A 27,277-nucleotide genomic window follows, 5' to 3' on the forward strand; every position below is an offset into this window, starting at 1 on the left:
AAGGTCCCAGGTTTACTGTGAGGAAACTGGATTAATTGGACATTTGAGTTTGCACAAGTGATCATAAAAAGAAATTGACTGGGGCACTAATGCCAGCATCGGAGTGAGCCTACTGGTTGGTTTTAGGGGCTTTTGGCAAAATACAATATAATGTTACCGGCATGTATAAACTGTAGAGCTGTAACTAACGATTATTTCATTATCGATTAATGACAATTATTTCCTTGATTAACTGTTTAAACTATAAAAGTTAAAATATTGAAGAATGCCCATTACAAGTCCACAATGATCAAGATGATGTCTTCAAATTACCATTTTCTTTTTAGTTATTGTGTTGAAGCTGGAACCAGTTTGACACCATGTTTGGCACTTCTGCTTAAAAAGTAGTTGGTCGTCTATCGACAGATCAATTAATGACTAATCGTTTCAGCTCTAGTAGACTGTTATGGACACACTAACTTGTGGACACTTAAAAGCAACAGTGTTGAAATAATCGGGGGTTTGTTGATTGCCTGAGAGCAGGTTAATCCAACCCTGGTTCTACCTGAGATATATCACTTGATTTTAAATTGTACCTAAATTCATGTAAGAAAACTTCAAAAGGCCAATGTGGCATCATGATTGTAACCATTATAAAAATAAATATACCCTTCCAAACACTCCCTCTGCAATTAAGGGCTGCTTACAAAAAGTTGCAATCATGTTTTCCTCATAAGAAACATGGACATTTCCTTATGAGGACAACACGCTTCGAAGCAAACTTGACATAAAAGCATAATTGTAGGCTACTGTGTTACTTCTGTGCCGTTCCAAAAGTACTTGACAAAACATCAAGTTAAAAGCAGGGCCATAGCAAGGACTTCAAAAATACTAAGGTCACGAGTCTAGCTTCTAAATACACACCACACCTTCCAGGAAAATGTAATATATTTTAAAGTTAAATGCTTGATTATATCTTCTGGAAATGTTATTTCCCAACAAGGTCAAAATGCTGTTTCAAAGCCTTCCTCCACACTACCGGGAATAAAATCCTAGATACTGAGTGATTTATCTATTTCGGTTTTGGTCCAAAAGTAGTCCAGTTTAAACATTTGAGGGTTAAACAAAACTAAAATCAGTCTATATGATACTCACGATGTTTACATTTTTAATTGCAGAATATAACCTCAGGCTGCTACATGCCCCAAAGTCCCCAGAAAATATGGAGAACGTGACCTCAGAGTCCTCAATAGTAGCTACGGCCATGCTTCAAAGAAAGTTGAAGAATTATAGAATGTACTTTAAAAGTACATGAAACAAATATTCAAGTACAGAAACCATAGTACTTATAATGAGTTATTTTTGCTCTTCTCCACACAGTCATTAGTAACAACACAATCATGTCAGTCAATGACTGAAGAGGGAGGGAACACTGGGTACAGACAGCTATGAACAAAGCAGGCAGTACAATGTCCTTACATACAGTATATTCTCTCATATTCAAATACACTGCCTTTCATACCACATTTTACCAAAAACTGACTAACTCCAGTTATGTAAGATTACAGCAAATTTACATAAAACAACTTTTTGTCATCGTGAATCTAAACTGACAACAAACAAACCAAACTTTATAAATGTTCATTAAGATGTAGTTACTTTAATTAAAACTGCAGCACTGTAAGTGTTCATAGTATTCCACTTGGACATGCATGGAAAAGTAAATATATTCATATAGTACAGATATGTACAATACAAAGACAATTTTTGAAATCATCAGTCCAACAATGGGAGTGTGAGCCACTGTGAGTTAGTATTAATATACTATGTGCAACTTTTATTGTTGCATTTTTCATTAAATTGCTCACAACAATTCTAGGTAATAATAATATGCCAAAGACTGTAATGACAATTGTTAGTTGACCAATTAAAAAAATAAGTTAAAAGGACAGTCAAAAGACATGACCAAATTCATCTTTAAAGATATACCGTAACAAAGGGGATAAATTCACTTTTTGAAAAAGGAATCATGACATTTTTCTGTAAAGAAACCAAAGCTAAAAATAAATCTGTGTTAAAGAAATTAGTTTCTATATTCATCAGTACAATCAAAAAGTGATATGACAAAGGTTGTTTAGCGCTGAAAATAGCACACAACAGAAAACAAGAAATGACAAAAAGGTGCCAATGACATGAAATACATGAAAGCTAAATATAGTTTGACTTTTCGTTTCATATGAACAATCGTCTATAAGGGACTGCCAAATATAGCGCCAGCTCCAAAGTACAACAAAATGCCGGGGTCGCCATTGGAACTGAAGGACAAGAGGTTCAGTCAAAGGTGAAAGGTTTTAAAGTTGCTGAGCAAATTCCCATTTAGGTATACAGTACAGATAGGAGAAAATATGATTTTTTTTTTTTTTAAAGGATCCGATATCTCTGAAAAAGACCAAGAGAACTGCAAAACTTTAAATGAACAGAAATACAAAGCAACAATAAACTTGCATTATTTTAGTGCATAAAACATGCCCTTGTGGTAATGGACAGATATCTTATTTTTGAAATATAACATCTTGCAAATATATGATCATATCAGACAAGTGAACGGAGAAACATATACAGGAAGAAAACAAGAAAAGCAAACCGCTTGTTTAGGTGTTGTTATGTAAAAATACATAAAATTGGTAAAATAGTCTTGGTAATATCTATCTTGGTAATATCTTGGTAGGATTTCTAAAGAACTGGAGCCATTCAGAAAGTTTTTCCACCCTCAAATGTATTATTATTATTATTTACCAGTAAAGATATCTTTGCTGTGTCTCTCCACCAGATGACAGACAAGTATTGGATCATTGTATGTCACTGAGAAGAGACCAATGGTTAAATTAACCATTTCATTTTAAAGGCTTTGAAGAATCTTCAACAAGTAAATCGTTTGTTCCTCATTGGTTGTTTTTCATTTGATGAAATAAACAAATCATGTCAAATATATTATTCTAAGGCTCCATTGTTTTTCAAATGAGCAAAACTGTGTTTTTTGGGGGATATCAGAGGCACCAATGTGATCTTAAGGCAAAAATGATCAGACACTGTGTGTGAGACTGAGTGTAAGTGCAAGTAACAAGCAGTGATATACTGTAGATTGTGTCACTGTGATCTCTGAGTCACAAAATAACAGAACTGCCCCAGAACAAGTACAAGGTGGTCTTTGGAGATTCAGATATCTGATTTGTGGTCATTATGGCTTAGTTTAGGTTTGGTAAAGAGCAGAGAGACCAAGGGGTTCATCGCACTTCCAACGAGCAGCAAGGATGTGCAACCATCCTGAGAAGTGTGAAATAGCAGTTACAGTGAGTCCAGGGCCCACACAGAGAAACACAGTCACTAGAATAGTTTCATATAAAATAGAAAAAGCATCCAATTACAAACCAACAAACAGCAAAACTGTTTAAAGGAAAGTGAGGAGGAGGAGGGGAGAGGCTGAATTCCCTTCAGGTCAAAACAAAATTGCTCAAACAAACTACTTTTAAGGTAATACACTGTCGATCCAACGTATTTTGGTTCTGTGGACTAATCTGGGAGGATGTGCCAATTCATTTTTAAAAGTATAGCTGCACATAGCTGTATCAAGAACATAACACCCTAACAGAAAAAGTCACATGCTAACAATCCAGCTATTAACGTATCAGATCAGGAGAAGGCAAACTGCTATGTTCTGATGTATATAAATATATACGCACAGAGCTTATCACACACACAGTTTATTAATTTTATCATAAATGGGAGTAATTGAGGTAAGGTTTTTGGGTCCATGATGAGATCGCCTTGAGGTGGAACCATTTACAAAAGGTTTGAGTGAGTATTTGAGATCTGAGTCCCTGACGTCTAGACAACTACTGCATCTTTGGAGCTAAGGATGTATAGGGATGTATGCTGTGACGGCATGAGTGGGTGTGTGCATGGCAAAAAAAGTTGTGGAGCACAAGGCACTATTCCCTGCTGAAAACAGTGTAAAGCCCTGTGTGTTGTTTGGTATGTGATTTGATCGAGAATGTTTATGCACACATTTGTGCAAACTGTTTATTACGGCAGTACACTCAGAGTGATGCAGTCCTACAGTCCAGTGAAGAGTCATTTTGACTGAGGGTGGGTGGAGAGATGAGTAGGGAAGCACAGAGGGGGAACGATGATGGGAGGTTGGAGTCCAGCCCCTGTAGTCTATGGCAAAGTGAACAGGAAGCTCTCTCAAAAGTCTCAGTCCATTCCCAGAAGGCTGCTGCTGAGCTCCAGGCCACAGCATGATGGCTCCACAGGAGGGTCAGAGAGAGCAGAGGAGCACAGTGAAGGGGGAAGATGGGAAATTTGCACTTCTAGATTGAGGAAAGTTGGGAGGGGCGGTCCGCTGCTCCTTTTTACCCCTGGGTGTCGAATGTGAGCCAAGTCTGGGCCGGGGTGGTATCGCTCATCATCTGGCAGCAGATTGAGACTGTGCAGCCATGATAATGTGAGATGATCCACTCTCAGCCCTCTGATGCTGGCCCATTCCTGCCAGCACAGACATAGCCATGGCCTCAGCTGCTGCCCTTGAGCTCAGGCCGTTGTGCCCTGCAGAGGGGCTGTGCGCCAAAGAGCTGTGCTGGATCACTGGGGCAGGGGAACCTGAAGGCTGTGAGGTGTCTTTCATGCTCTCTTCTGCAGCTACACATAAGAAAAAGAGGACACAATTACAGATGTATACTTAAATTGGCATAAAAGCATTTCACTTTTAAGCTTTAAGACAATCCCTACCAGCTTTATTGAAAAGCTACAGACAACTTTGTTGTTTAGCAGTTGCACCATTTAAGAATTAAATATTATGTCCCGGATAACTTGACGATACTAGGTGAGTAGCATGGCATCATTTTAAAAAGGTTCACCTAAGTAGGCAGTCTTCTTCTGTAGGGTGGTCACAGGACAGTCCTTGTGGGCCAGCAGCAGCTGCTTTAAATGAGCCACCTCGTTCCGCAACAGAGACACTTCATTCTGAGGGATCAAAAAAATAAGGACTTACACTTTTCAGAATTCACATAGAGTACCCCAAATAAATAAATAAAACGGAAAATGATCACTAACACTGGGTCATATTATTCAAAACAGAGAAACTTTGCACGTTTTTCAGCTAAGAAATGCTGTTAAGGGGTAAGCAGTCTGGTTTCCACTACAGTACAGCTGGCAGTGGAGAAGTGGTCATGCAGTGTGAAAAACCAACCTAAAACCACAAAATAACACAATAAAGATATGAAACAAGTTGCAATGAGTCCCACGGTTTCAAGTCCTGTAACTTTAACCATTTGAAAAATGACCTATAAACTGATGGAAAACACCTCACAAACTACCACGACGTGTTGAAAGCCTGCCCTGTGCACAGTGAGTGCGACCATGCACGCACTAACACAGGCCTCCCACAAGCCACATTTCATCATTTCATCCCTCCCCCATCCACCCACTCCAGGCCCACTCACAGACAGTGAGACGTTCAGGTTGCAGAGCTCCTCAGCCTTCTTCTCTAGGGAGCTGACCCACAGTTTGCGTTTCTGTCTGCAGCGCGATGCAGCGGCCCGATTCCTCTCAAGGAAGCGCTGCCTTCGCTCATCTGGGTCATCTTCTGCTGTCCGCCGCCGACGCCCACCTGTAGGCTGTGCTGGAGATACCTAGAGGGAGAACAGGGTAAAGGGTAAGAAGGAAACAGAGAGACAGGGGAGGTCGGGCGGAAGAAATACAAGAAAAAAAGGGAAGTTTGAGTCATAGCTTCATTATTTTAGTCAGAGCACATTAGAGTCATCTCACCACAAGACGTACAGCCCAAGTTTCTAGTGATAAGCTATACATCATGCAAGGTTTATCTCAGTTACTTTTGGACATTTATTAGATTTTGACATTTATCTTGGACCTGAAAATCATGTTACTGTCAGGTCCTTGACTATAGACAACACAGTGTACCTGAGGTTGTGCAGGTGATGGAGCATCTGGATGTTGGACAAGCAGCTGGCTCTGCTCTGCCCTCTGAGGTATCATGGGGCTGCCGCCCATGGACATGGCCCCCATGCTGTATCCTGACGGGCTCTGCTGGGACAGTGCAGCCTTCAGACGCTACAGGGGAACAATGATATGGCCAACATCAATAACAAGCACAGGAATTGGAATACAAAGCCCAAACCAACAGTATAAAGGGTATAGTATGTAAGTATAAAAGAAAAAGGCTTTATCAATGGCAAAGAAAAGGCAAAGAAAGCAGAAACACAGCAGGTCAGATTCAATAGCACTACTTTTTTGTATTTTATGTCATCATTTGCATACACCGCACCATCATAGCAATCCCAATCTACATAGACTGTATACTAAGTTGACTCCATGTTAACCCATCAACTCATTTACAAAATCAGGAAAAATAACTTGGCCTAAAGCTTAGTTACTAATCTTCAATACAGCCTAAAGTAAGTTCTTGATCACACCTGTGCACCAGATACACTTTGGGATGAAAGCTGATTTATCTCTAGTGACACATTTTTGTGCTGCTGCTCAGTTACACATTTTACATGCAATACATCTGTGTTACGCTAGATCTCTGATGTTTTTATAACATATTTAAATAAGCAGCAGGTTGTAGCGCGCTTTTCCTCAAGAAAGTTAAAAAGTACTCTAATTCTGCAGACATCTGAGCCCATGCTGACCTGACAGCGTCACACAGTTCCATCCATTTTCAGCAGCAAATTCATGTGTAATCCTGTTCTCAACCCTTTTGTACTTGTGGCAGTGAAGGCATCCAACTGGTCAAGGCAGCCCTTTGACAATAATGATTTGGTAGTAACACATGGCTGTCCGAAATCACTCCCTGCATACTGCATAGTGCACTGTATTTACTGTCCATTATTTTATTTGAGGGTCTGAGTGTGTAAATGTTAGGAGTGCACGATTCAGAAAATGTCACGATTCGATTTTCAGGCTCAAGATTTGATTCAAAAACGATTCTCGATTAAAAAAAACGATTCACAGTATGTAAATGTAATTACTTTTCCAATATGATACAATTAAAAAAATGAAAAAATAATTGATTTTTGAAATTCTATCGATTTTGAATCGGTAGACCTTGAATCGCGATTCGAATGTTAATCGATTTTTTTGCACACCCCTAGCAAATGTATACACTTAAATATAATAATAATAATAATTATATTTTTGGGATAAGTAAAGTTGTTTGAATTGAATAGTGCCCTCCAAAATTCCACAATGGAAAAAAATAAGTTGCATCAATGGCATGTATACTATTTTCTGTAAACAATCCCACGATGCAATGCGCCACATTTTACAGATGCAAAACGTACTTTTATGTGAAACTTGTCAGTGATAAGTAAGTGTACGAAATCTCAATTTACTGCTTACTAGAGTAAACTGATTATTATAAGGACTTATGTACCAACAGGATTTGGAAAAACTTATCCATGCTTTTATCTTCAGTAGACTTGACTACTGCAATGGTGTCTTTACAGGTATTCCTAAAAAGTCTATTAAACAGCTGCTGCTGATTCAGAACACTGCTGCACGAGTCCTTACCAACACCAAGAAAATAGATCACATCACTCCAGTTCTGAAGTTCTTACACTGGCTTCCTGTGCACCAAAGAATGGATTTCAAAATACTCATGTTAGTTTGTAATGTAAGTCACTAAACGGTTTAGGACCAATTTACCTTTCGAATCTGCTACTACACTATGAGCCGCTGAGATCTTTGAGATCATCAGGGACAGGTCTGCTTGCCATCCCCAGAGTCGGAACAAAAAAGGGGGAAGCTGCGTTCAGCTTCTATGGTCCGTACATCTGGAACAAACTACCGCTAAACTGTAGGTTGGCACCTAATCTCAGCTCTTTTAAATCAAGGCTGAAGACCTTTCTTTTTAACACTGCCTTTTCTTCATTTTTTTTCTTTCTTCCATATTAACTGTTTTTTATCTGTTACCAATTTGTATGATTTTTTGACTGTGTCTTTATGTCTTGTGTGCATTGCTGCTTAACTGTGCTATACAAATACAATTGCCTTGCCTTGCCTTGCCTATATAGGGAGTAGTGACTGAGTGAGTCCATGTCCATGTGTCTGACTGTGCCCACAAAACATTCTTCACACCAACAAAACTACTCAGTGAATACTTTGTGCATGTTGTAATACTGTAACCAATGACCACACTAACTCAGTCTCATCTGAAATACAGTTGGAATGTGGAATCCTTACATAGAGCTCTGTGTGTACTTTGCAGTATCATAGAATCAGGAACAATTGTGTTGTTGTGTTGTAAGGGTTAAATAAACAAGTAGCTGCAGTAAAAAGTCATATGATGAACAAACTAAGCCAGTGCAGAGGAAGGCTGGAGGGTGAAGATGGAGACAAAAAGAACAGATAAAGAGATAAAAATAGAGAGCTAATCTAGTGCTGACCATCTTGGCCTCTGAGTGGATGCTGTAGCCAGAGGGGGAGTTAGAGCCGCTGCTGCTGCCTCCCAGAGGAGGCCCGGGGATCCCAGGAATGTTGGGTACCATGCACATGGGTCGGGCCAGCTGGAGACCAGATAAGATGCACAAATATACATGTATTAACAACAACTTCAACTAACTTCTCTTAGCTATAAAAATGAAATACAACATGTTAAGACTGGTGGTCTGGCTTACATTGATGACAGAGGGCATATGTACTGGACCAGGGAGCACAGGCACTGCCTGACCAGAGGGAAGCATCATCATGGGGTAGTGGCTGGTTGGTGAACTAGACAGACAGGAAGTAATTTTGTATAAATTACAATTTTATATTTATACAACAACGTTTCTGTAAACATAACAACTATTACCATCAAGGAAAAAAAATTCCACTTCAACCCCACCAAATAATCCACACTTACATCCATCACTACTCATCCAAGTTGTGCATAAAAAAGACTGCTCAAACCCAGAGGTGTATATCAAATTTCCAAAAGATACATGTGTCAGGTTAATGACAGGGAAATGTATTAACGTTGCACAAAACAACTAACATATTTAAATTTGTGCAGCCACAAAAAAAACCATGATGGCATCTTGAGTTTGAAAGGTTTACTCATAAGCATCATATACAGTAGGTTCAACATAGTGTTGGAACCAGCACATCTAGAATCTTGGAAACGTGGACTGTATGTGGAAAATGTTTTTTTTAATTTTTTTAAAGCTTAAAAGCTACTTAAGGCAAATCAGGGTCAAAGCGGTCATCAGAGCTCATTAACAGGATGTTGAAAGTTACTCACCACAGAGTACGATTGGAAGGTGGTGTCTGTGTGATGACAGAGGTGGGTGATGGCATGGTGGGCTGAAGGGCATCAAAACCCAAGTGTAGTGGGAGGGAACCTGGACGCACAATAGTCGGGGTGGGGGCTGAACTCCTGGGTGGTGTGTCCTGGGAGAATAGCGATGAGGTAAGTACATCATTTAAGGATCCACCCTCCTCTCTATACACTCACGCAAACCCCGCTCCTCCCATTCTGTCCTACCTTCCCTTTAACCAGAGGCTCGATGCTGTTTTCTGAATCTTCAGAGAAAGATTCAGGGCTGCTTGGTGGCGAGGAGTCGACCTCTACAGGTGCCTCTTCTTTCACCTTCACGTCTGATGATGCCTGCACGCTCATGTCCACAGCCACAGAGTTAGGAGCGGGGAGCTGAGAAGGACAGAGACAGCGAAAGAGAGACAAAGAGTGTAAGTTCACATGACTTATCAAAGATACTACTAGACTACAGTACATTAAAAGGGGAAGCTGGTATTTATCACACAAACCAAACAACCACAGCATTAGTTAACACTATTTTAGGCGCACTAAACACACACTGACCCATTTTAATGAAATCATCGTAACAAGCTGTTGCAATAGTTTCAATTATGATGATTACACAAAGTGCACAAAGCAGGAATTTCTGCAAGCAATCATTTTTGACTACATTAAAAAGAAGGAAGTAAAAAATAATCTGTCATTGTGTGGGAGTCTTTTCTTACAGAGTTTTTTGCTCTCTTGTCATCATCATCTTGTTCGAAGGAGCTGGCCAGCTCATTGAACAGACCAACCTCCTCGCAGTTCTTTAGGAAGCGGGTGGGAGTAGGTGTCTGGTCTGGTAAAGGGAATGAACAGAGACAACTATTCAAAGCAACATTTTCACAAGTAGTTCACACAGCAATGACTATAGAAGCCCATGTCATAAATGTGTCTTTGGAGCTGCTTTTCTTGAGATTGTAGTGTTAGAACACGCTGACACTGAGGTATGCTAAACAGTCTTCAGCTGAGTGCAAAGAGGAAGAGGTACGCTTTGCATTTGTCTCCAAGGCAAACAGTACACTACCTGCAATGATGACAGAGTCTGTCCTGGCTGGTCCAAATTTCAGTGTCATCTCATGCTTGTGTTTGTGTACAGCCAAGTGGTCCTCATTGGTAAATCTCTGGAACAAATGAACAAGAAGAAAGAGGAAAGATAAGTACATCATATAAAGTAGCTTACCGGTAATTGTCAACTTGTTCTGGTGACTTGAGGAAATAGCCTATAGAACCTTAACCCAGATATCATATTGCATTAATCACATACAGATGATCTCTTGGAGATGTAGCCAAACACATGCAGCCTATACTGTATCGATGATGTGACAAACCATAAAGAGCACTGTATCTGTGGTGTACAATTCCTTATGTCTAAAAGCCCTAAATGGGCCCATTATAGCCACAGGACATGGGCTCAAATATCTTTACACAAACTACAGTTATCTAGAAAAGGGCTTGTATGGATGAGACCTGAAATGATTTTAACAGCAGGGAATGAATGTATGAATGAATGAATTGCAAGAGCAATGGTTAAAAAATGTCAAATTGATTAAGTATGAATACTGTGGCATGGCCAAAAGCAAATGAGCTAACACATCACAGCAGAAGCTGCAAATGCAACTAGTTTACACAAGAGAACCCGTTGTTGTCAAGCTAGTCAGTGTATAAAACATGTGGATTCTGCAAACTCAGTAAAGCTCTATATTAGCCTTTGCTCTGTTATTTCCTATCAGGTATCTAGAGTGGAAGCTACAGGAGATCTGGCACTGGCAAAGCAGAGCTTTGTAGAGAGCACCAACAGCTGAGACATGGCACTTCTTCTTTGGAGAAGTGGCGAGGTGAATCAGTCAGAGACGTAGGAGGAATAATCTTGGCTTTGGTACCAGCCTATTCACCATTCGCAGCAGCCTATTTTGGGGACTGTGTTGCAGTTGCGAGTTCAGACGTGAGAGAGTGAAGTGGAAACACAGTCAAGTGTCAGGGGGCTTATTTTAGCCCTACCAGGCAGCATCACCAATACAACTACATGTCTCATTTGTCTCTTTCCTCTGAACAAGGCGGCTGGAACTTGCAGAGGAAACTATCTCAAGCTAATCTTCCTCTATGAGATACTGGCAGCTAGGATAACCCCCCCCTACACAGTACATACCGGGCATCATATAATGGGGTGTTGTTGTTGTTGTTGTTGTTGTTGTTGTTAACTTGGTAAAAGGAAAACCCTGAGCAAAGCCAGGAGTCAATCATCCTCGTTCTATTATGGGCATGATTCAGACTTTCCTGGTAGACAACTGTTGCTTGTAAAGGGCAGAAGTAAAACGGCATTTGGACATAAGGCGCTTGTAACATTAAGGATGTTCTGTGTCTAAATGTACACAAAGAAATATTATCAAAGATGATAAAAATAAATGCAGCGCATGTCTAAGCTTCATAACAATTTGTATGTAATGGTACTTAAACTGGTATAATATGTAAGTTATAATATCAAGGTTCAATCAACCTTGATATGTTTTGAAACCAAAAGTTTTCAATCAAACGCCTATTCAATTGTTTTTGATCATATAGCAAGTGTGTGTGTAACAAACAGAGTGGAAATTGTAATTTCCCCATTGGGGATCAATAAAAAGTACAAAAATAAATAAATAAAATAAAAATCCCAAATTTCCTCCATTTCTTGTTTGGCTGCTTGTGTCTAGACAATATTTAAAGCTGCACTAATCAATATTTTTACATTACCCATGGATCAAAAAATTAATGTGTGTAATTTGAAATGGGTCACTCGTTGGTTCAGTCCCACTGCTCTCGTCAACCCTGATTCCAGCTGCAGTATGCAGCTTTTATTCAGCACAAAATCCACTGTGCGCCACCTGGCCAGCTCCAAACTGCAGACACACAAAGTTTGCAATGACTTTGAACATAGTGGAGCATTTAACAGCTACAGAGCCAGATATTTCCCTCAGGATTTGACAAAGACCAAAACAGACGGGCACCCGGATAGCTCATTTGGTAGAGCTTGACACAGTGGGCCCGGGTTCAACCCTGACCTGCGGCCCTTTGCTGCATGTCATTCCCCCCCTCTCTCCCCTTTCATGTCTTGTAAAATGTAAAATGTAATATAAAAAATGTCCTGTAAAAATAAAGGCCAAAAAATGTTCACCATGAAATTGAAATTAATGCCACAGCTACAGACCCGCACTGTCAACGTCACTCTGCCTTGAAAAGCTTCAATGTGATTCTGTTGTTTTAACTGCCAACTAAATTAATAATGATATCTACAAATGAAATATGCAGAGTATTTACATCCCAGAAACATGTCAAAGGAAAGTTTAAATGTTCAGGGAAGGGGTCCCTAGGTGTCCATAATGTTCTGAGATGAGAATAACCAAACAAATCATCATTTATTTATCCAACGCACGCATGTTTAACTGCCTTACAGGCCTGTTGTTCAAACCGCAAATCCCATGTACAACAGAACGCTTCTGATCAGATAATGGAACATGGTTTGTGAATCTCAAATGTTTCTTCCTCCAGACCCCAGGAGAGATAATTCATCACTAGCTCTTAGGATATCACACCCAAATGAACACAGGATCAGACAGCTAATTCAGCACAACATCAGACATGATGTTTCCTGTGTTGAATAACCATGAGTCCTAGAACACACTAATTTTCATTTGCTGTGATATCAGGCCAAGCCCCGACACTGCACCGCGTTACTGGCACGTGAGAGCACTATTGGCACTCAGCTGAGTCACTGCCGTGGCTCAAACCTGTGTCTGAAGGCGCTAGAAGTCAACAGTGACAGGTTGAAACAATAAATGTGCTCTGATTACTCACTGGAGCTTCCAGTGAGTCATTGCTGAAGGAGACAGCATTGTCTCATAAGACAGCATGTTAGCTAGAATGCTATCTGTGTGATGTTTATTAAGCGTGTTGCATAAATCGCAGCCAGTTAGCTTATTCTGGCAATAAGAACAAAGTGCGATGGCAGACCAGAAGTCTTTTCGGGGTTTTCAAGTTTTGTCATTGTATATACAGTTTGAAATCAAGTGTCTTTTCAAGTAAAATATATTTTCTCTTTTGCTTGCTTTTCTTTTAGAAGTAAAATGCATTTGATCATAAGTAGTTACAGTCAACTGCTGGAGAGTACTAATACAAGGGAAAAAAATACCCCACCACACACATGCACACACCTGAAACCCAGGGCGAGGACTGAGAAGACTTACCTGTCCACAGCCAGGAGCACTGCACACAAAAGGTCGGTCGTCCCCCATTTTTGCAAAGAGCTTGCAATGTAACTGCGTGAGAGGAGAAGAGGAGAACATTGCTGCGGCTTTTCTTGATTTGTGAAGTGGCAAATCCTGAAAACAACAAAACAGGGATGCTGTGGCTTGTAGTCTTTAGTCTGAGCAGGAAGCCGAATGCTATTTAAAAATAACCCTGGCAAGGAGAAAAACATGCACAGAGGCAGCGAGACGAAGTTTCCCTGGTGATACTTCCTTCACACAGGGGGGTTTCTGGTTGGCAAATGAGGAGCCGCTTACATGAGAGCACGACAGCTAACGTTTACACAAAGGCATCTCCCTCTCCTTCTGTCTCATTTTCCCTCACTTCCAATCCCTCCTTCTCCCATTACCACTCCCTCTCCTCACCTCTCTAGCACCTCCCAACCTTGTACCCTCTTGTGCCCCTCATTCAATCTCTCTCTGATTTAGCCGTTTCTCTCTGCGCAAAATCTCCGTTTCATTCATCTCCATTGACTTCCAGCAAACTCTCATGTGAATCCACAGCACAAATATCTTGAAATTGGCACATTAACACTCATCTGACGCTGTACCTCACTTGTACTTGTTGTCCTGGTTAAATCCAACTTACATACATAGTATGACTGTAAGTGTTTTCATACAATAATGTAAACTAGTGGTGGGTGACAGTCTCTGAGAAAAGAATTATAAATGATTAATAGGTAGGCATTCATGTTCAGTCCAGGGAAAGACAACCTTTAAACTATTGTTATTATATCGTAACATCAAATAATACATAGAGTAACATCATTATATAAATATTATATTGATGGATCTCAGACATCTACCTTTGCTAGCTGGTCGCCTAGATGAATTACTATGAAAATGAATTAAAATAAATATTTTATATTAATTAAAGTAATAGTGCATGCTAACACTGGTGCTATAATAGGGCTGAGCAGTATGATCTAAAATGTACACCACAATACATTGTCACATTTAACTCTAAAACAATGATGTCCAAATACATCTCCTAGACTACATTCCCTTTTCATGTTGGCTCACTTCTGATTGATTACATTATGTCCAGTTTCAGTTTCTAAACTTTGAGCTAACTGGTCGGTTGAATTTCTGCCGAGATGTGACTGGTTGTTGTAGCTATTCTCATTTAGAATTCACACAATTTATTCATTAAAAACTGCAGTGAGAGTTACTTTCAGTAGATAAAATATTTATCATGTCAGCAATTCCATAAATGAACTTAATTTTCCAGCCTTATTCTGTAATATTATTGGGGGGTTATTAACACAGATTAAATGTCTGTTAACACTTGAAAAACAGAGGCACATAAGGTTAGCAGCATTGCTGGACATTTGAATGCACTTTTCCGCAGATCTACAAACTAAATACTGTCTACATCCCTCTCTTCCTCAGTAATGCTATTGTCAAGAGTTAAATATGCACATGCTTATGTTTGGTTTCTCCTCCTGTTGTGCCTGAAGCTGAAGTGACAAAAACTAAAGCTGTGGGAGGCTCACTGCTTCCATCAGCTGTCTCCACAGAGGAGAGTAACACCCCCCCCCCCCCCCCCCCACACACACACACACACACACACACACACACACACACACACACACACACACACATACACACACACACCCAACTCCACTAAACCAAACCAAACTAAACCACCCTGTACTGTTCTGCACAGCTGAACAACACCCCATGTGAACACAAACTGTGAAGTTTAGAGAAATAACTTGGTTATTGAATATAAATCAGGGAATTGGAGGGGAGAGGATGGCGATGACCAAGGGACATTAATGTTTCAGCACTCTCACTGGCCCAACGTGACGCCTGGCAGCTATTACACAACGCTGTCCCACTGAAAGTACAGCAACTACCAACATGCATCAAGGCCCTTGCTATGTATACAAGTACAAACCTTTCAATAAACAAAAGCCACTGACTACTGCAATAGTCAATAAGGTTTCGCTAAAACACGGTAATGTGTAGGGGTGGATGTTCAAACGTATTTAATACTACACCTTCAAGATGATCCCCCTCCTAAACTTGTACTTTAATGATATGACAGCCGCTGTAATTCTGTGTTGTTTTGACTACAGCTATTCCGCAGACCGGAAAGTTAAACATGTTTAGTATTGTAATATAACTGAGAGTTACTGACCACATTAACCTCTGTTGTACTACATTGATTGAGCATGTAGCCTAACATTATTGAGTGGGACAGATTATTCATTATGTTGGCGAGGAATAAATGTCTGAAAGTTTTCCCAGTGTTGAAGTCAGTATATTTTCCCCCTTCCTCCCTCCATTTCTCCCTCTGCTGAGGACAGCTGCCCCTGAGCCAACACATGATTACTGAAGCCTTGCGCTGGAATACGACGCTCTCCCATGATGCCGGGCCTGTAACAGGCCTAACCGTTGTGTCTCTCAGCTCCATGTCTTTATGGAGGAAAGGGGTCTGCATCGTGTTTGCAAGCAAAAGCCCTGTCCCTCTCGGTGCAGATCAAAGGGCGGAAAAAGCAGGGCAGTCTGATTTCTTGCAGACCTCCCATGCTCTGGAGAAAGGCAACAGGTCGGTGCCAGGGCCCTCACAAAGTGCTTACAATACACTGAGTCTATTTGGGCAGAGATGTGTCTGCAAACGAGATACTCCATCTAGCTCGTTATACTGAGGGTGTGGACTGTGTGGGGAAATGTACACATCTGGCGTGAGGAATGGGAACAGATTTCCGAGTTTACATCTTACTAAAGACATGCTAGACATTAACTTGGCTGGCTGGCACCAACATGAAAAGTGGGACTTGGTTTTGTGGGAAGTCCACCATAGATTTCAGATGACAGGGGGAAATACCATTTGTTTTCATAGCTGCCCAAACCAATACCTTAACCTGATTTAAACAGATGTGTTATGGTCTTTTCTTCAGCATCTATTGCTCAACTTCATGGTAAGACAATGTATCTTGAAGGACATCTTCAAAAACTGCAGCTCTATCTGTCTATCTTCTCTGTTAGATTCACATAAATACAGAACTAAATGATGCAGTCAAGTTACTAGTTTGACTGATATGTCTCACTGAGAATAAACTGTTTTGACAATGTAAGGTTCTACTGCACACAGTCAAATGCTCTGCTTCGTGCAGACCTCAACTCTGTGAGACAATAAATCAGTCTGCTAGTTACATTAGTCCTGATGCACATCACTGATATGTATTACAGGCATGGATATCAAGTCCACCTATTTTCGCCTCCTTTCATCCAAGGTGACATGGAAGCAGTCAAAGTGCCCTAATTCCTGTACCTCTCATTGAGCTGCTGCCAAAGTCCTACCGTTAACTTGGATTTCTCCGACTCAGCAGGTGTAGGGGAACCAGTCCCAGCTATAATCAGCTACAGCCATCCAGTGTTTGATGCAGCCTGCTAGGAAACTGACTAAACAAACTGTATTAATAGCTCGCGCTGCAGCCATGACTCTGGAATCTGAGGCTTGAATTGCCAGAGGGTAGGGGAGACCCCGCAAAAAAGAAAAAAGTAAAGGAGAGGGAGAAAGTGAAATGGTGAAATAGCAAAAGCCAGTCAGCGATTGATCAATTACGGGACCATAGATATTTACTGGACCACAGGTGTAAATGTGGGCTATGAGCTTTAAAGACCGGAGATTGCTAGGTTGTAGCTTGGTGTGTGTGTGTATTTATGCAAGCAAAGTGAACCCGAGATTTGGTAAATGGAACAAATGAAATCCTATATCCATGTCTGCATAACTAACAAGGCCTAAAAGCTAAATCCATGCCGAGCTAGCAGACAATGCAGGATGGACCCAGGGCAGTTTTCTAAAATTAAATCAGAAACACTATGCCGAGGTTATTCGTGGTCTGCAACTATTGTAAGCACAGCGTTTTGGCTCTATAACAACATATTCAAAAGAAAAAGACCATTTGATGTTGTTGTGTTTCAAGTAGAGCCTGCACAGCCTATGGTGCTGTCAACAATTTTGCTAACTAACGCTCTATAGCATAGTCAGTCAAATACTGTACAGTATGTATACATAGAAGCATACATGCTAAACTTTTATTTTTTGTGTAATGTGATAATGTTTAAGTTGCAGCAAAAAGCATTTCTGCTGCATAACAATCATTACTAGAGTGGGTCAAGATGTTTGGTTAGATAAAACAGGCTACGGTTTTCTCTGATGTAACTCTATGTGATGGAATGAGGTACAACTCTGCCAAAAACATGACCTACATTCCAAATGAAGGTGTTGACATGCATGGGGATGCGGATCCTGGGGCGTTTAACAGCTCAAATTGCAATACTATGGATATCATTATTACTTGAGACTTTGACTTCTTTAGAGGCTCTTCTTGTCCAGACCCAGATTATCATTACAGCATTTTTTACCGCCAAAAAACAGACAGGCAAATCTTTTCGTGGGGATTCAGGCATGTAAAATAGGTAAATGTCAAACTGCAATCCCAAAATCCTGCAAACTTCAGTTCCTTCTTCCAGACAACGCCGACTGACGAAAAGTTTGTCTTTTTTGCTTTCATTACTGTCTGGCGACGTACGGGCACACTTAGCCCTGCCTTTTCCCGTAACAAGACCGCCTTTTCTTTTCAGCAATTGGCTATAAGCACGTCAATCAACCGTATCTAACGCATGCGACGCTTTGGACCCTGTCAATAACATCAGCTAGCTGATTCTGATTGGTTAGAAACCCGAAATCAACTTTTTGTATCCTCAAAAAACTAATGGCTAGCTGGTATGGCTAGCGTTAACAACAGGCCGAACGCACATTCAAAATGTGTAATAACAGCGCTACTACCAGTTTCAACGATGACAACAAACACACATCAACACTAATTTAATTATATTCGAAGTGAACTGGTTTATTTTAAAGGCATTACGGACAGTCAAACACTGTATAAAGCTAGCAGTTAGTTGGTTAGCGGACTGACACTTGAGTGCAAAGCAAGACAGTGGGTCCGAATGAAACGTAACGTTGGCTGCCACACACAACACAGTTTTGGCAATTAAATAGAAGTGTAGTTTTAACATTAACAAACACTGAAAACTAGCGCGCAGATCGCTACTTTGTCATAGTTTAGTGTATTCGACATATCTATGGTAAATTTAAAGGGTAATAAAGTGTTTACAAACTCACCCTTGCGCCCCTGGCTCTCTGGCTCCCCTCTCCTCTCCTCTCCTCTCTCTTGGAATTTGACACTCCCCTTCGACGTCAAGTCATCGCGAGAATTCACCTCAGTTCTCGTAGCCACTGCCATATCCATGGCTAGACCATATAGCTACTGTAATCCAGATGTCGAGAGTAGAGGTTTTTAGACACAATTTTAGCGAGTTTCTTTAGTCCTTTAATACCCTGTAACCCTTTCTAAATAGTATACCATATAGCAGCCATCAAAGTACATAATAATGACGTTTAATTACTAATCAGGTCACGGAATTTAACAGTTCGGATTTTAGTGTGACTTCAGATAGCCAGTTCTGCCTCTCTGAACACACATACTTTTGAAAATATTCATAACATTTACAAACCATGCAGACAAATTACATACATACAACAAATATACTAAACGGGAAGCTCATTTTATTAATTTTTTTATCACTTTTTTTGGAGGCAATGCAAACATTTCAATGACATCAATCAGCAAATGCCATATTCCATTCACTGAATGTAGCATGGCATTTGTTGATGTATAAAAGGGTATCCCTTTTATACATTTAAATAATGTAACACTTTTTTTAGGATTGAGACTGTGGATGTATTTATTATTAAAGAATACTGTATCCTCATTATAGCAAATTGTTCAAGATAATCACCAAATGCAACATCATCTCTATTAATTAGATGGGTTGGTGATATTTTAGCCTGTGATTGATGAAATGTGTCTCCCTAAAAAGCAGTTGAGTGCTTTGAGAAAATGTGGTCAGTGATTAAGATACTGTATATTGATATTGAACTTTTTCTTAAGAGTTGTCATTGGGGGAGTTTTTACCTTATCCATATGAAGGGTATTTCCAACACAGTGTCAGGTATGTGGAGTGATACTGTCCACGGAGGATGACTATTGTTAGTATGAAGTTACTTTTCTGCATTTTTCTAAAGTGTTTTTTTTTTTTAAATAACATCCCTGTTTAAATTACTGTTGCATAATGTGTCACAATCCACATATAGTTGAAACTATTGTATGAACATTTAAAATGAGGGGGGGTCTTTTCCCCTCTTGCTGTGGTTTCCTTCCTGATATTCTCACCCTATTCTCTCTCATTGGAAGTGAACGTCCTGACTGTGGCAGTACAAGGCAGTATGGTGTAAAACAATAGGCCAAAATATTATACATAATATATAGAAATAAAATATGCTGCAATGGTTTAATTTGAGATTATGCTAAATCAGCTCTTGTTTGAAATTGCATGAAGTATTAAAGACGAGGCACCTGATGTAATCCACAACATATTGTTACGTAACATCACAATTTTTCTCCAATATAAAAATCACACTAAACATCTCATTCAGGGCTGTTATTTATTTATTAAGATCATTTTGGGGGGCTTTTCCACCTTTAATCGATAGGACAGCTGGGTGAGAAAGGGGGAAGACATGCAGGAAATTGTCACAGGTTGGACTCAAACCCTGGACCTCTGCGTCGAGGCATAAGCCTCTCAGTATATGTGTGCTTGCTCTACCCACTGAACTAACCCGGCCACCATTCAGGGATGTTTAGGAGATGAGGAATTCAGAGACAAGGCTAGAGAGACCTCCAGTGGATGATTTGAGAACTGAATGTGTTAAAGTTAATTTCCTTATTTTAAAGCAGGGGTCTTCAACGTTTTTTAAGCCAATGACCACTTAACTGAAAGAGAGATAGAGCAGGGACCCCCTACTACATACAGTATATTGTATAAAATTAAGCTGCATATTAAACTGAGCCTACAATAACGTGTAGGGCAGCCTAAAGCCTTTATACATACCTTTTTTGCATAGCAGACTACGCTATTAACATAAAAATTGTTGGCATGATTTTATAAACCATGTTTTAATGTTAAACATACATGTGGCACAGTGAATGCTTGGATAAACTGTATCTATGGATGGCTATCTTAGTGACTACCTTACCTATTGGCCAGTAAGCAGTGGGGATGTGCCCAATGCTTTGGATTCATGTTGAGACTTTAATTTTTGAAAAAACTTTCAAAAATTAACAATAATTTGGCAGCGTCCCTGTATTGACTCTGAGGACCCCCTGTTGAAGATCCCTGCTTTAAGACCAATGTAATGTAACCAGCTATTTCTTCACCATTTTAATGTTTTGCCAAAGCCACCACTATTTTTACAAAGTATATATATTTTTCAGTGTGAAAATAAATTTAACAGCTTAGTTGTTAATAATGTTGCATATTACTTAAGATTTTAAATATGGGTATATTTTCAGTGACAAAGCCGCATGTGTTTCTGTCATTATGTCACAGGTAACGAGCTGCAGAAAGCACTGAGCACTGAAAAGTGGTTTTGTAATCAAAACAGGGAGACTTAACTAGTGTATTAAAGGTGCAGGAGAAGCACAGGTGTAAATAGTTAAATGAATGATGGCTGCACTCCATTTAGGTTTGATTTCAGGGTCCTGTTGTCGTGCATTCCGGCTCATTGTCACTTACTGCGACACTTGAAAAGAACCGAGCCAATGATAATGTTATCAGTAACGCCTGTGCCATTCCTGCTCTGAGAAGTCAAAATGTCTGCTGTGAAAAAGGCCTATGCAAATAAAACCTTAATCTGATTCGGGCCAATAATATGAAACTGATACAGCATAGGGTTCAGTACGTTTTGTTAGCCTACTACAGCTGTTGATTTGTTAGATGTATCATAGCTGTGCATGTAAACAACTTCATGAGTTCACCTTTTTTATGTGAAGAATAATGGAGAGAAGACAATGAATGGAATATGAAGGCATTTACTTTCATTGACAAAGAAAAAAGCACTTTTGCAGGTGTACACAAGACGTGATCTAAGGAGTTATTTTTTATACAGCAGCAGAACAAGAAAAACAAAATCAAGCACAGAAATGGTCAATTTCCAGACATATGCCATAACAAATGTAAATACATTTTGCAAGCTTATTTAGTTAATTTTTTCAAGGAAAAAAAAATTAGTAATCATGCCATTTCATGGATCTAACATTTAAACATTTCCTTTTAAATAAAGTATTTTTAAACATATGCTGCAACAACATTGGACCAGGGAGCACCTTTGAAAACCCAAACGTTTGCAATTAAGACTGAAAAGAACCATTGTAAAAAACAAAACAAATGTATTCATTCTTGGCAACTGCATGTTGACATCACTTTCATCAGCGTGGAACATTTTCAGAGGGCTAAATGGAGGCATAGATTAGTGTGCCTGGCACATTTTGTGAAACCAATGATAATATTCTGCAACATTTCCTTTCTTCTACATAAACAAAACAGTTCCCATCTGGCACAATCTTTTCTGTTCGGTTCAAGTGTATGTGTTGTTTTTTTTTTTTTTTTTTTTCTTGGTATTGCAAAAATGATTGCATTATGAGTTCACTGGGATGTCGTTGAGAGAAAGATGGCCACTCCAACTATCATAAACACTACATAACATTTGTTCCTGAGCAGTACTTCAGGAACTATATCCTCTGAGAGATCAACCTGCATCATTAGACATTAGCCCTCATTCATAAACCTATATTCAATTTAAATCTAAATCATACAATGAGGATACACTAGTTTTACCACTAAACTCAACATTTAGGATTTTCCTCATGTTCTGTGACAAAACCATATTTAATTGTATTTAATCTTTAAAAAGTATTGATATTAAATACTTGTAAATGTTGCATACAAGAAATTAATAATAAGCCCACTTAAAATTTAAAAGATGCACTGGCTCTTTGTGAACAGCTGGGTGATTGGACACAACTAGCTTCATGTAGGTCAATTCCTATGATGAAGCATAACAACCCTGATGTTATAGTTTCTTTTTTGTACTGCATGCAGGGTGGGCTAAAAGACATTTTTAACAGGCCAGACCAGAGTTACCAAAAAGTGCATACTCTTTAGCAGTTTATGTAACAATATAAACCCTGGACTGGTGCAGTCTACTACCTACAACTGAAACTGATCAAACTTGCCAATCTGTAGGGCTCATTTAGATGTTGTCCAACAACCAAAAAATAAAAAAGACTTTGAGGGGGTTAAACATCTCTCCTGGGGCATAAATCTGTATTCAGCAAGGTTTGATAAATGAGGGCCACTGCCAGACAATTCAACGGAGACATGGCCTTGCCATTAAATGCTGTGTGATTAGCGGTCTATTAACCAGCCAGTGAGGTCGGAGAGCTCTTCAATGGTTTCATCCTCAGTCTCTCAGCAGTAAATAGTCTTTGATAGTCTCTGGTAAAGGAAGCTCTTTTACAGCAGTGGGGAGGAACTGGACTCCAAGACTCTGACGGGTAGCACAGCGTGCCAAAGAGCGAAGCGTGGGAGCCTGAGCCACCATGTTGGTCAGCTTTGCCAGCAGCTGGGGATCCTTACTCAGCTCCCTGGGAAGGGTGCCGTCAGCCCGTCGGATCTCAAACCGCCCTGCCGCCCGGCAAAGCAGATCTAGGCACTCCTCTTCCTGTTCAGTACCCAGGCCCCGGGCCAAGAGGGCAACCAGTCGGGAGATAGGGGTCTGTCCCTTCAGGTTGGTCACATGGACCTGGGCTCCATAGTCTAAAAGCACTTTGACACTCTCCAGGTTGCCCTTCATTGCTGCCCAGCTCAAAGGCGTGTCATTGTTGTAGTCCCTGGCATTGGGACAGGCCCCACTCTCCAGCAGTGCCCTCACACACTCTGGGTTATCTTTGAAGGCGGCCCAGTGAAGTGGAGTGTCCTTGTTGCCATCCAGGGCGTTTGGCTGGGCCCCATACTCCAACAGTAGCTCCACGCAGCTCTCATCCTTCTCGGCTGCATAGTGCAGTGCTGTCCGGTTGTATCCATCCAAAGCATTCACCTAATAAGAAAATGTAATGTAAAGAGCAATGTTATGCTAAGGAGTTAACAACGCCTGATAGGTCTTAGGCACATGGACTGTGCACTTCACGTTTTGGTTTAAGTATGTGCAGCAGTACAAAGTGCAAAAGGGCTGGCTGAAGAGGAATATAGATCAGAGGGTGTGATAGTTGGACACCAAAATAACACACAGACGGGCAAAGAGAATTTAAAGGACAGGAAAATATCAAACTGTTGTAGCGCTGCTTGCACAGCCACAAAAACAGAGCCCTACAGTTACAGTATCAGAAGTCAAAGCTTTCTTGAACACACCAACAGGGAAGAGTTTTAAAAACTGCTCCCGTTCACACCTGCATGGATGTTCTGTGTGATGGATTATCTATCACAAACAAGGTTCAAATCTCTGCAGGTTGACTTTCATATCATACAGGGGCTGTGTGGAAAGTAGTAAATTAATCTAAAGACTTGTGGTTGAGTGTAGGAGTCATTTATGACGTACCTCTGCGCCCTTCTCCAATAGCAGCTCCACACAGTCGGCATCAGCGACCATACAGGCACAGTGCAGGGGCTTAAGTGTGCCATGCATCCGGTTCACATCAGCTCCCTTAGGGCATACAGGAGATAAATTATGTTGATATAACTGATGACACAAAGAGATATATATATTTTAAGTCAGACTGGAAGATGCACAGGCTTACCTTTCGAATGAGATCCTCCACATTGTCGTGGGGGAATGAGCGAATTGCTGCAATGGTGCGGATGAGCCGTTCAGACAGTGAGTATTTACTTTGAATGCTTTGCATGATGTACCACATAGTAGAGCTCATGTGTAACTGAGGACCATGGCACCCGGGCCGGGGTGACACTAGGCACGCTGAAACATATTTTTCAAGAAGTTGGGGTTAAAAGCTGTAAGACACAATGGAGATCACTGAACCTTAAAAACAGTAAAACAATACCTAATTTAAAAAGTCCCTCAGGTTTTGGGCGATTAGCCCTTTCGTTATGTAGTGGAAGGGAGTGTGTGTTGTGCGACTATTTCCTTATCACATGCTTTAACATTTTACAATTTTACCTGCAGATTCAAAATGTAGTGTTGCAAAGTTAGTGACTTTGCCCATTGTTTTGTTAATATTGTGACAGAAAAATAAGCACATACTGTAGAAACCTCTTTAAAATTCATGTGAAATTAAATTTGCAATACATAATCAGGTCTGCTTAGACAAGTTGTATTGAATATTGGGAGTCTATTGATATCTCCTTTTATTTTGGAGTTTGTTATTAAGACAACCACTTTTTTAAATTCACATATGTCAAAATACCAAGAAGTAATTTTATAGTTACTTACTTGTTGATCTTAAGATCAAAATGTCATACAATCATGTATGTTGACACTCACTAATGCTTATTTTTATTACCAAAATGAACACAAATAACATTTGACAAATTGACAAATTTTCCCCGTTCCTTTATATTCGTTTTGGGGTTATCAAATACTGTCAGGACATCGTAGCTCCGATCATGCAATGTAGATGGTGTATGCTTGTACTGTTATTCTGAGAGCCGATGCATAACGTTATTCTGCTGTTACTACTACTTAATGTTGAAGTCGCCCGAGAGCTGACTGCCAGCAGAATATCAGCATCAGCCATGTAACTAGCTAGCTAAGTAACTTGAAATCAAATGAATGTCACTGACAGCTAACGTTAGCTCACTTGACAAGAACATACTCCACGTCCACAACAAAATAAAACAAAAGGGTCAAACCATGTGACAGCTTTTAAAAAATAACAGATTAATGGTAATGTACAAAATCACAAGAGCCGCTTAACGCTGACGGGCTGGTTTTAGAGTAAAAACAAAAAGATTCCCGGCAGCTACCGCCAAGTTAGCTAGCTAGCTAGCTAAGGTTAGCATCGAAATGCTAAGAACAATCGACAGTCGTAGGCGAAAACATCGAATGACATTCACTTCAAATACTTGTGAATGCACTTTCAAACCATGTTCGCACCAACCATCGTACAATTATCGATGCTAATTAGATAACGTACCGTTTCTGGTCCACGGTCTAGAGGTCTGACAGGTTACCGTATATTGACTGTTTGCTGCTCGGTTCGACATAAACACAGAGCGTCAGCGGCCACGCCCTCTGTCTCGAGCCTTTTAAACCGGATGTCGCTTTACTCTGTGATAACTTCTTATACTTGGTATTGTTTATAACTAACGTTACCGGCTTTAATGATGTCTGAATGCAAGGCACGTCTATACCAAGTCGACTTTCTTTCCCAAAATAGGCACGTATGGCTGGAGGCATCCACGTGCCGTGAATGGCTCCAGTTCATGACCATGTTAAGGTAACGTTACAGTCGAACAAGTGGCTTCACAAATCTCTCAAGACTGACAGGTCACGCAGCCCCTGGTGGACAGACAAGCCTACAAGCCGCAGACATAGTACTATAGTAGTATATACTACTATACTTCACTATGTGTTTCAGTTTTTCTACTCACAGTTTTGTATTTCGCCTGGAACTGTGTACACAAAATGTCAGAAAAGCGCAAAACCGACTAAACTCAAGATATATTTACATTAATATAACGCAGAACAGCAAATGAGAAAATAGGAGTTTTTTCTTTCATAAATTACTTAAATGTACTTGTCTGTCAGATGAAGATTTATTTATTTTAGAAGATGTATTTATTTATATTAGGACAATGCACATTAATCAACATTTCTGTAAATTCGCCAGTGTTAGCCAGTCGGCTAATTTTCAACTGTAGTCCTAGTTGCATGCATGTCTTTATTGTGGGAAGAAACCGGAGCACCCGGAGGAAACCCACGCAAGCGCTAACCACTGAGCCACCGTGCTCATCAGATGATTAATTAATTCATTGTTTTAGCATTATTTGAACAACATTCAGATACAGACCATTACCTACTGTATCTATTACTATTCTAGAATCATATGTATAATGACCAGAGGGTTTGGATATTTAGAGCTGAAACTATTACTTGATTAATCCATTTGTCAGACTTGTTTGGCAACTATTTTCATAAACTATTAATACATAAAAAATTGTTAAAGCAAAAATACGAAACATCATTTCAAGCCTCCTAGATGTCAGGCTTTGCTACTTTCCATCTTGTGATAATAAACTCAATATCTTATGGTTTTGGGCTATTGGTTGGACAGAAGAAGCCGTTAGATATCACCACCTTGGGCTTTAGGAAATCGTAATGGTCATTTTTCACAATTGTCTGACATCTCATAGACCAAACGATTGATTGACTTGACTTTTCTGCAGGATTACTGTAGGCATTGTTCATCTTGCAACCCATAACATATGTAGACACATGCAGATATATGGCAATTTGTCACTGTTTGAGAAGAGAGAAATTTCTCAATTACATTTAAATTGAGACCATCAGCACTAAGCTTTATTTAACAAAATGGCTCAAACCCCACCCGAAACCTGATACTTTGACAGGAGCCGTCAGGTTCAGGGCAGAGCGCAAAACTGTAGAGGGGTTAAATAAGTGGGCTAAAGACACCTTTAAATTTCAGAAAGCATTTAAATACTTATGACTTCACTGCGGATTCATTTGTATAAAACGTAGCAACCCATCAAACCGTTGATGTGTGTA

The 27,277-nt window shown here is 40.0% G+C and overlaps 2 protein-coding genes across 3 annotated transcripts; both read right to left on the bottom strand.

The window, feature by feature from the left end:
* Window positions 1-1,617: 1,617 nt before the first annotated feature.
* On the bottom strand, window positions 1,618-18,824 carry atf7a (activating transcription factor 7a). Of its 2 annotated transcripts, none has more exons than XM_028583312.1 (12): window positions 18,761-18,824; window positions 13,558-13,629; window positions 10,362-10,458; window positions 10,021-10,133; window positions 9,524-9,688; window positions 9,281-9,429; window positions 8,676-8,769; window positions 8,445-8,564; window positions 5,959-6,108; window positions 5,481-5,669; window positions 4,896-5,001; window positions 1,618-4,677 (listed from the first exon to the last, which is right to left on the bottom strand). In XM_028583312.1, the coding sequence occupies exons 2-12, from the start codon at window positions 13,603-13,605 to the stop codon at window positions 4,445-4,447; spliced, it is 1,464 nt and encodes a 487-aa protein (XP_028439113.1). In that variant the 5' UTR covers window positions 13,606-13,629; window positions 18,761-18,824; the 3' UTR covers window positions 1,618-4,444. The 2 variants fall into 2 exon arrangements, with proteins under 2 accessions (XP_028439113.1, XP_028439112.1); XM_028583311.1 differs by having other exon boundaries at window positions 13,558-13,692; window positions 18,761-18,792.
* A 2,729-nt stretch (window positions 18,825-21,553) lies between these two features.
* On the bottom strand, window positions 21,554-25,983 carry asb8 (ankyrin repeat and SOCS box containing 8). Its single transcript, XM_028582960.1, has 4 exons — window positions 25,686-25,983; window positions 24,333-24,508; window positions 24,134-24,238; window positions 21,554-23,635 (listed from the first exon to the last, which is right to left on the bottom strand). The coding sequence occupies exons 1-4, from the start codon at window positions 25,753-25,755 to the stop codon at window positions 23,000-23,002; spliced, it is 987 nt and encodes a 328-aa protein (XP_028438761.1). The 5' UTR covers window positions 25,756-25,983; the 3' UTR covers window positions 21,554-22,999.
* Window positions 25,984-27,277: the final 1,294 nt, after the last annotated feature.

This window comes from Perca flavescens, chromosome 7 (genome assembly GCF_004354835.1).
Source record: "Perca flavescens isolate YP-PL-M2 chromosome 7, PFLA_1.0, whole genome shotgun sequence".
NCBI lineage: Eukaryota > Metazoa > Chordata > Actinopteri > Perciformes > Percidae > Perca > Perca flavescens.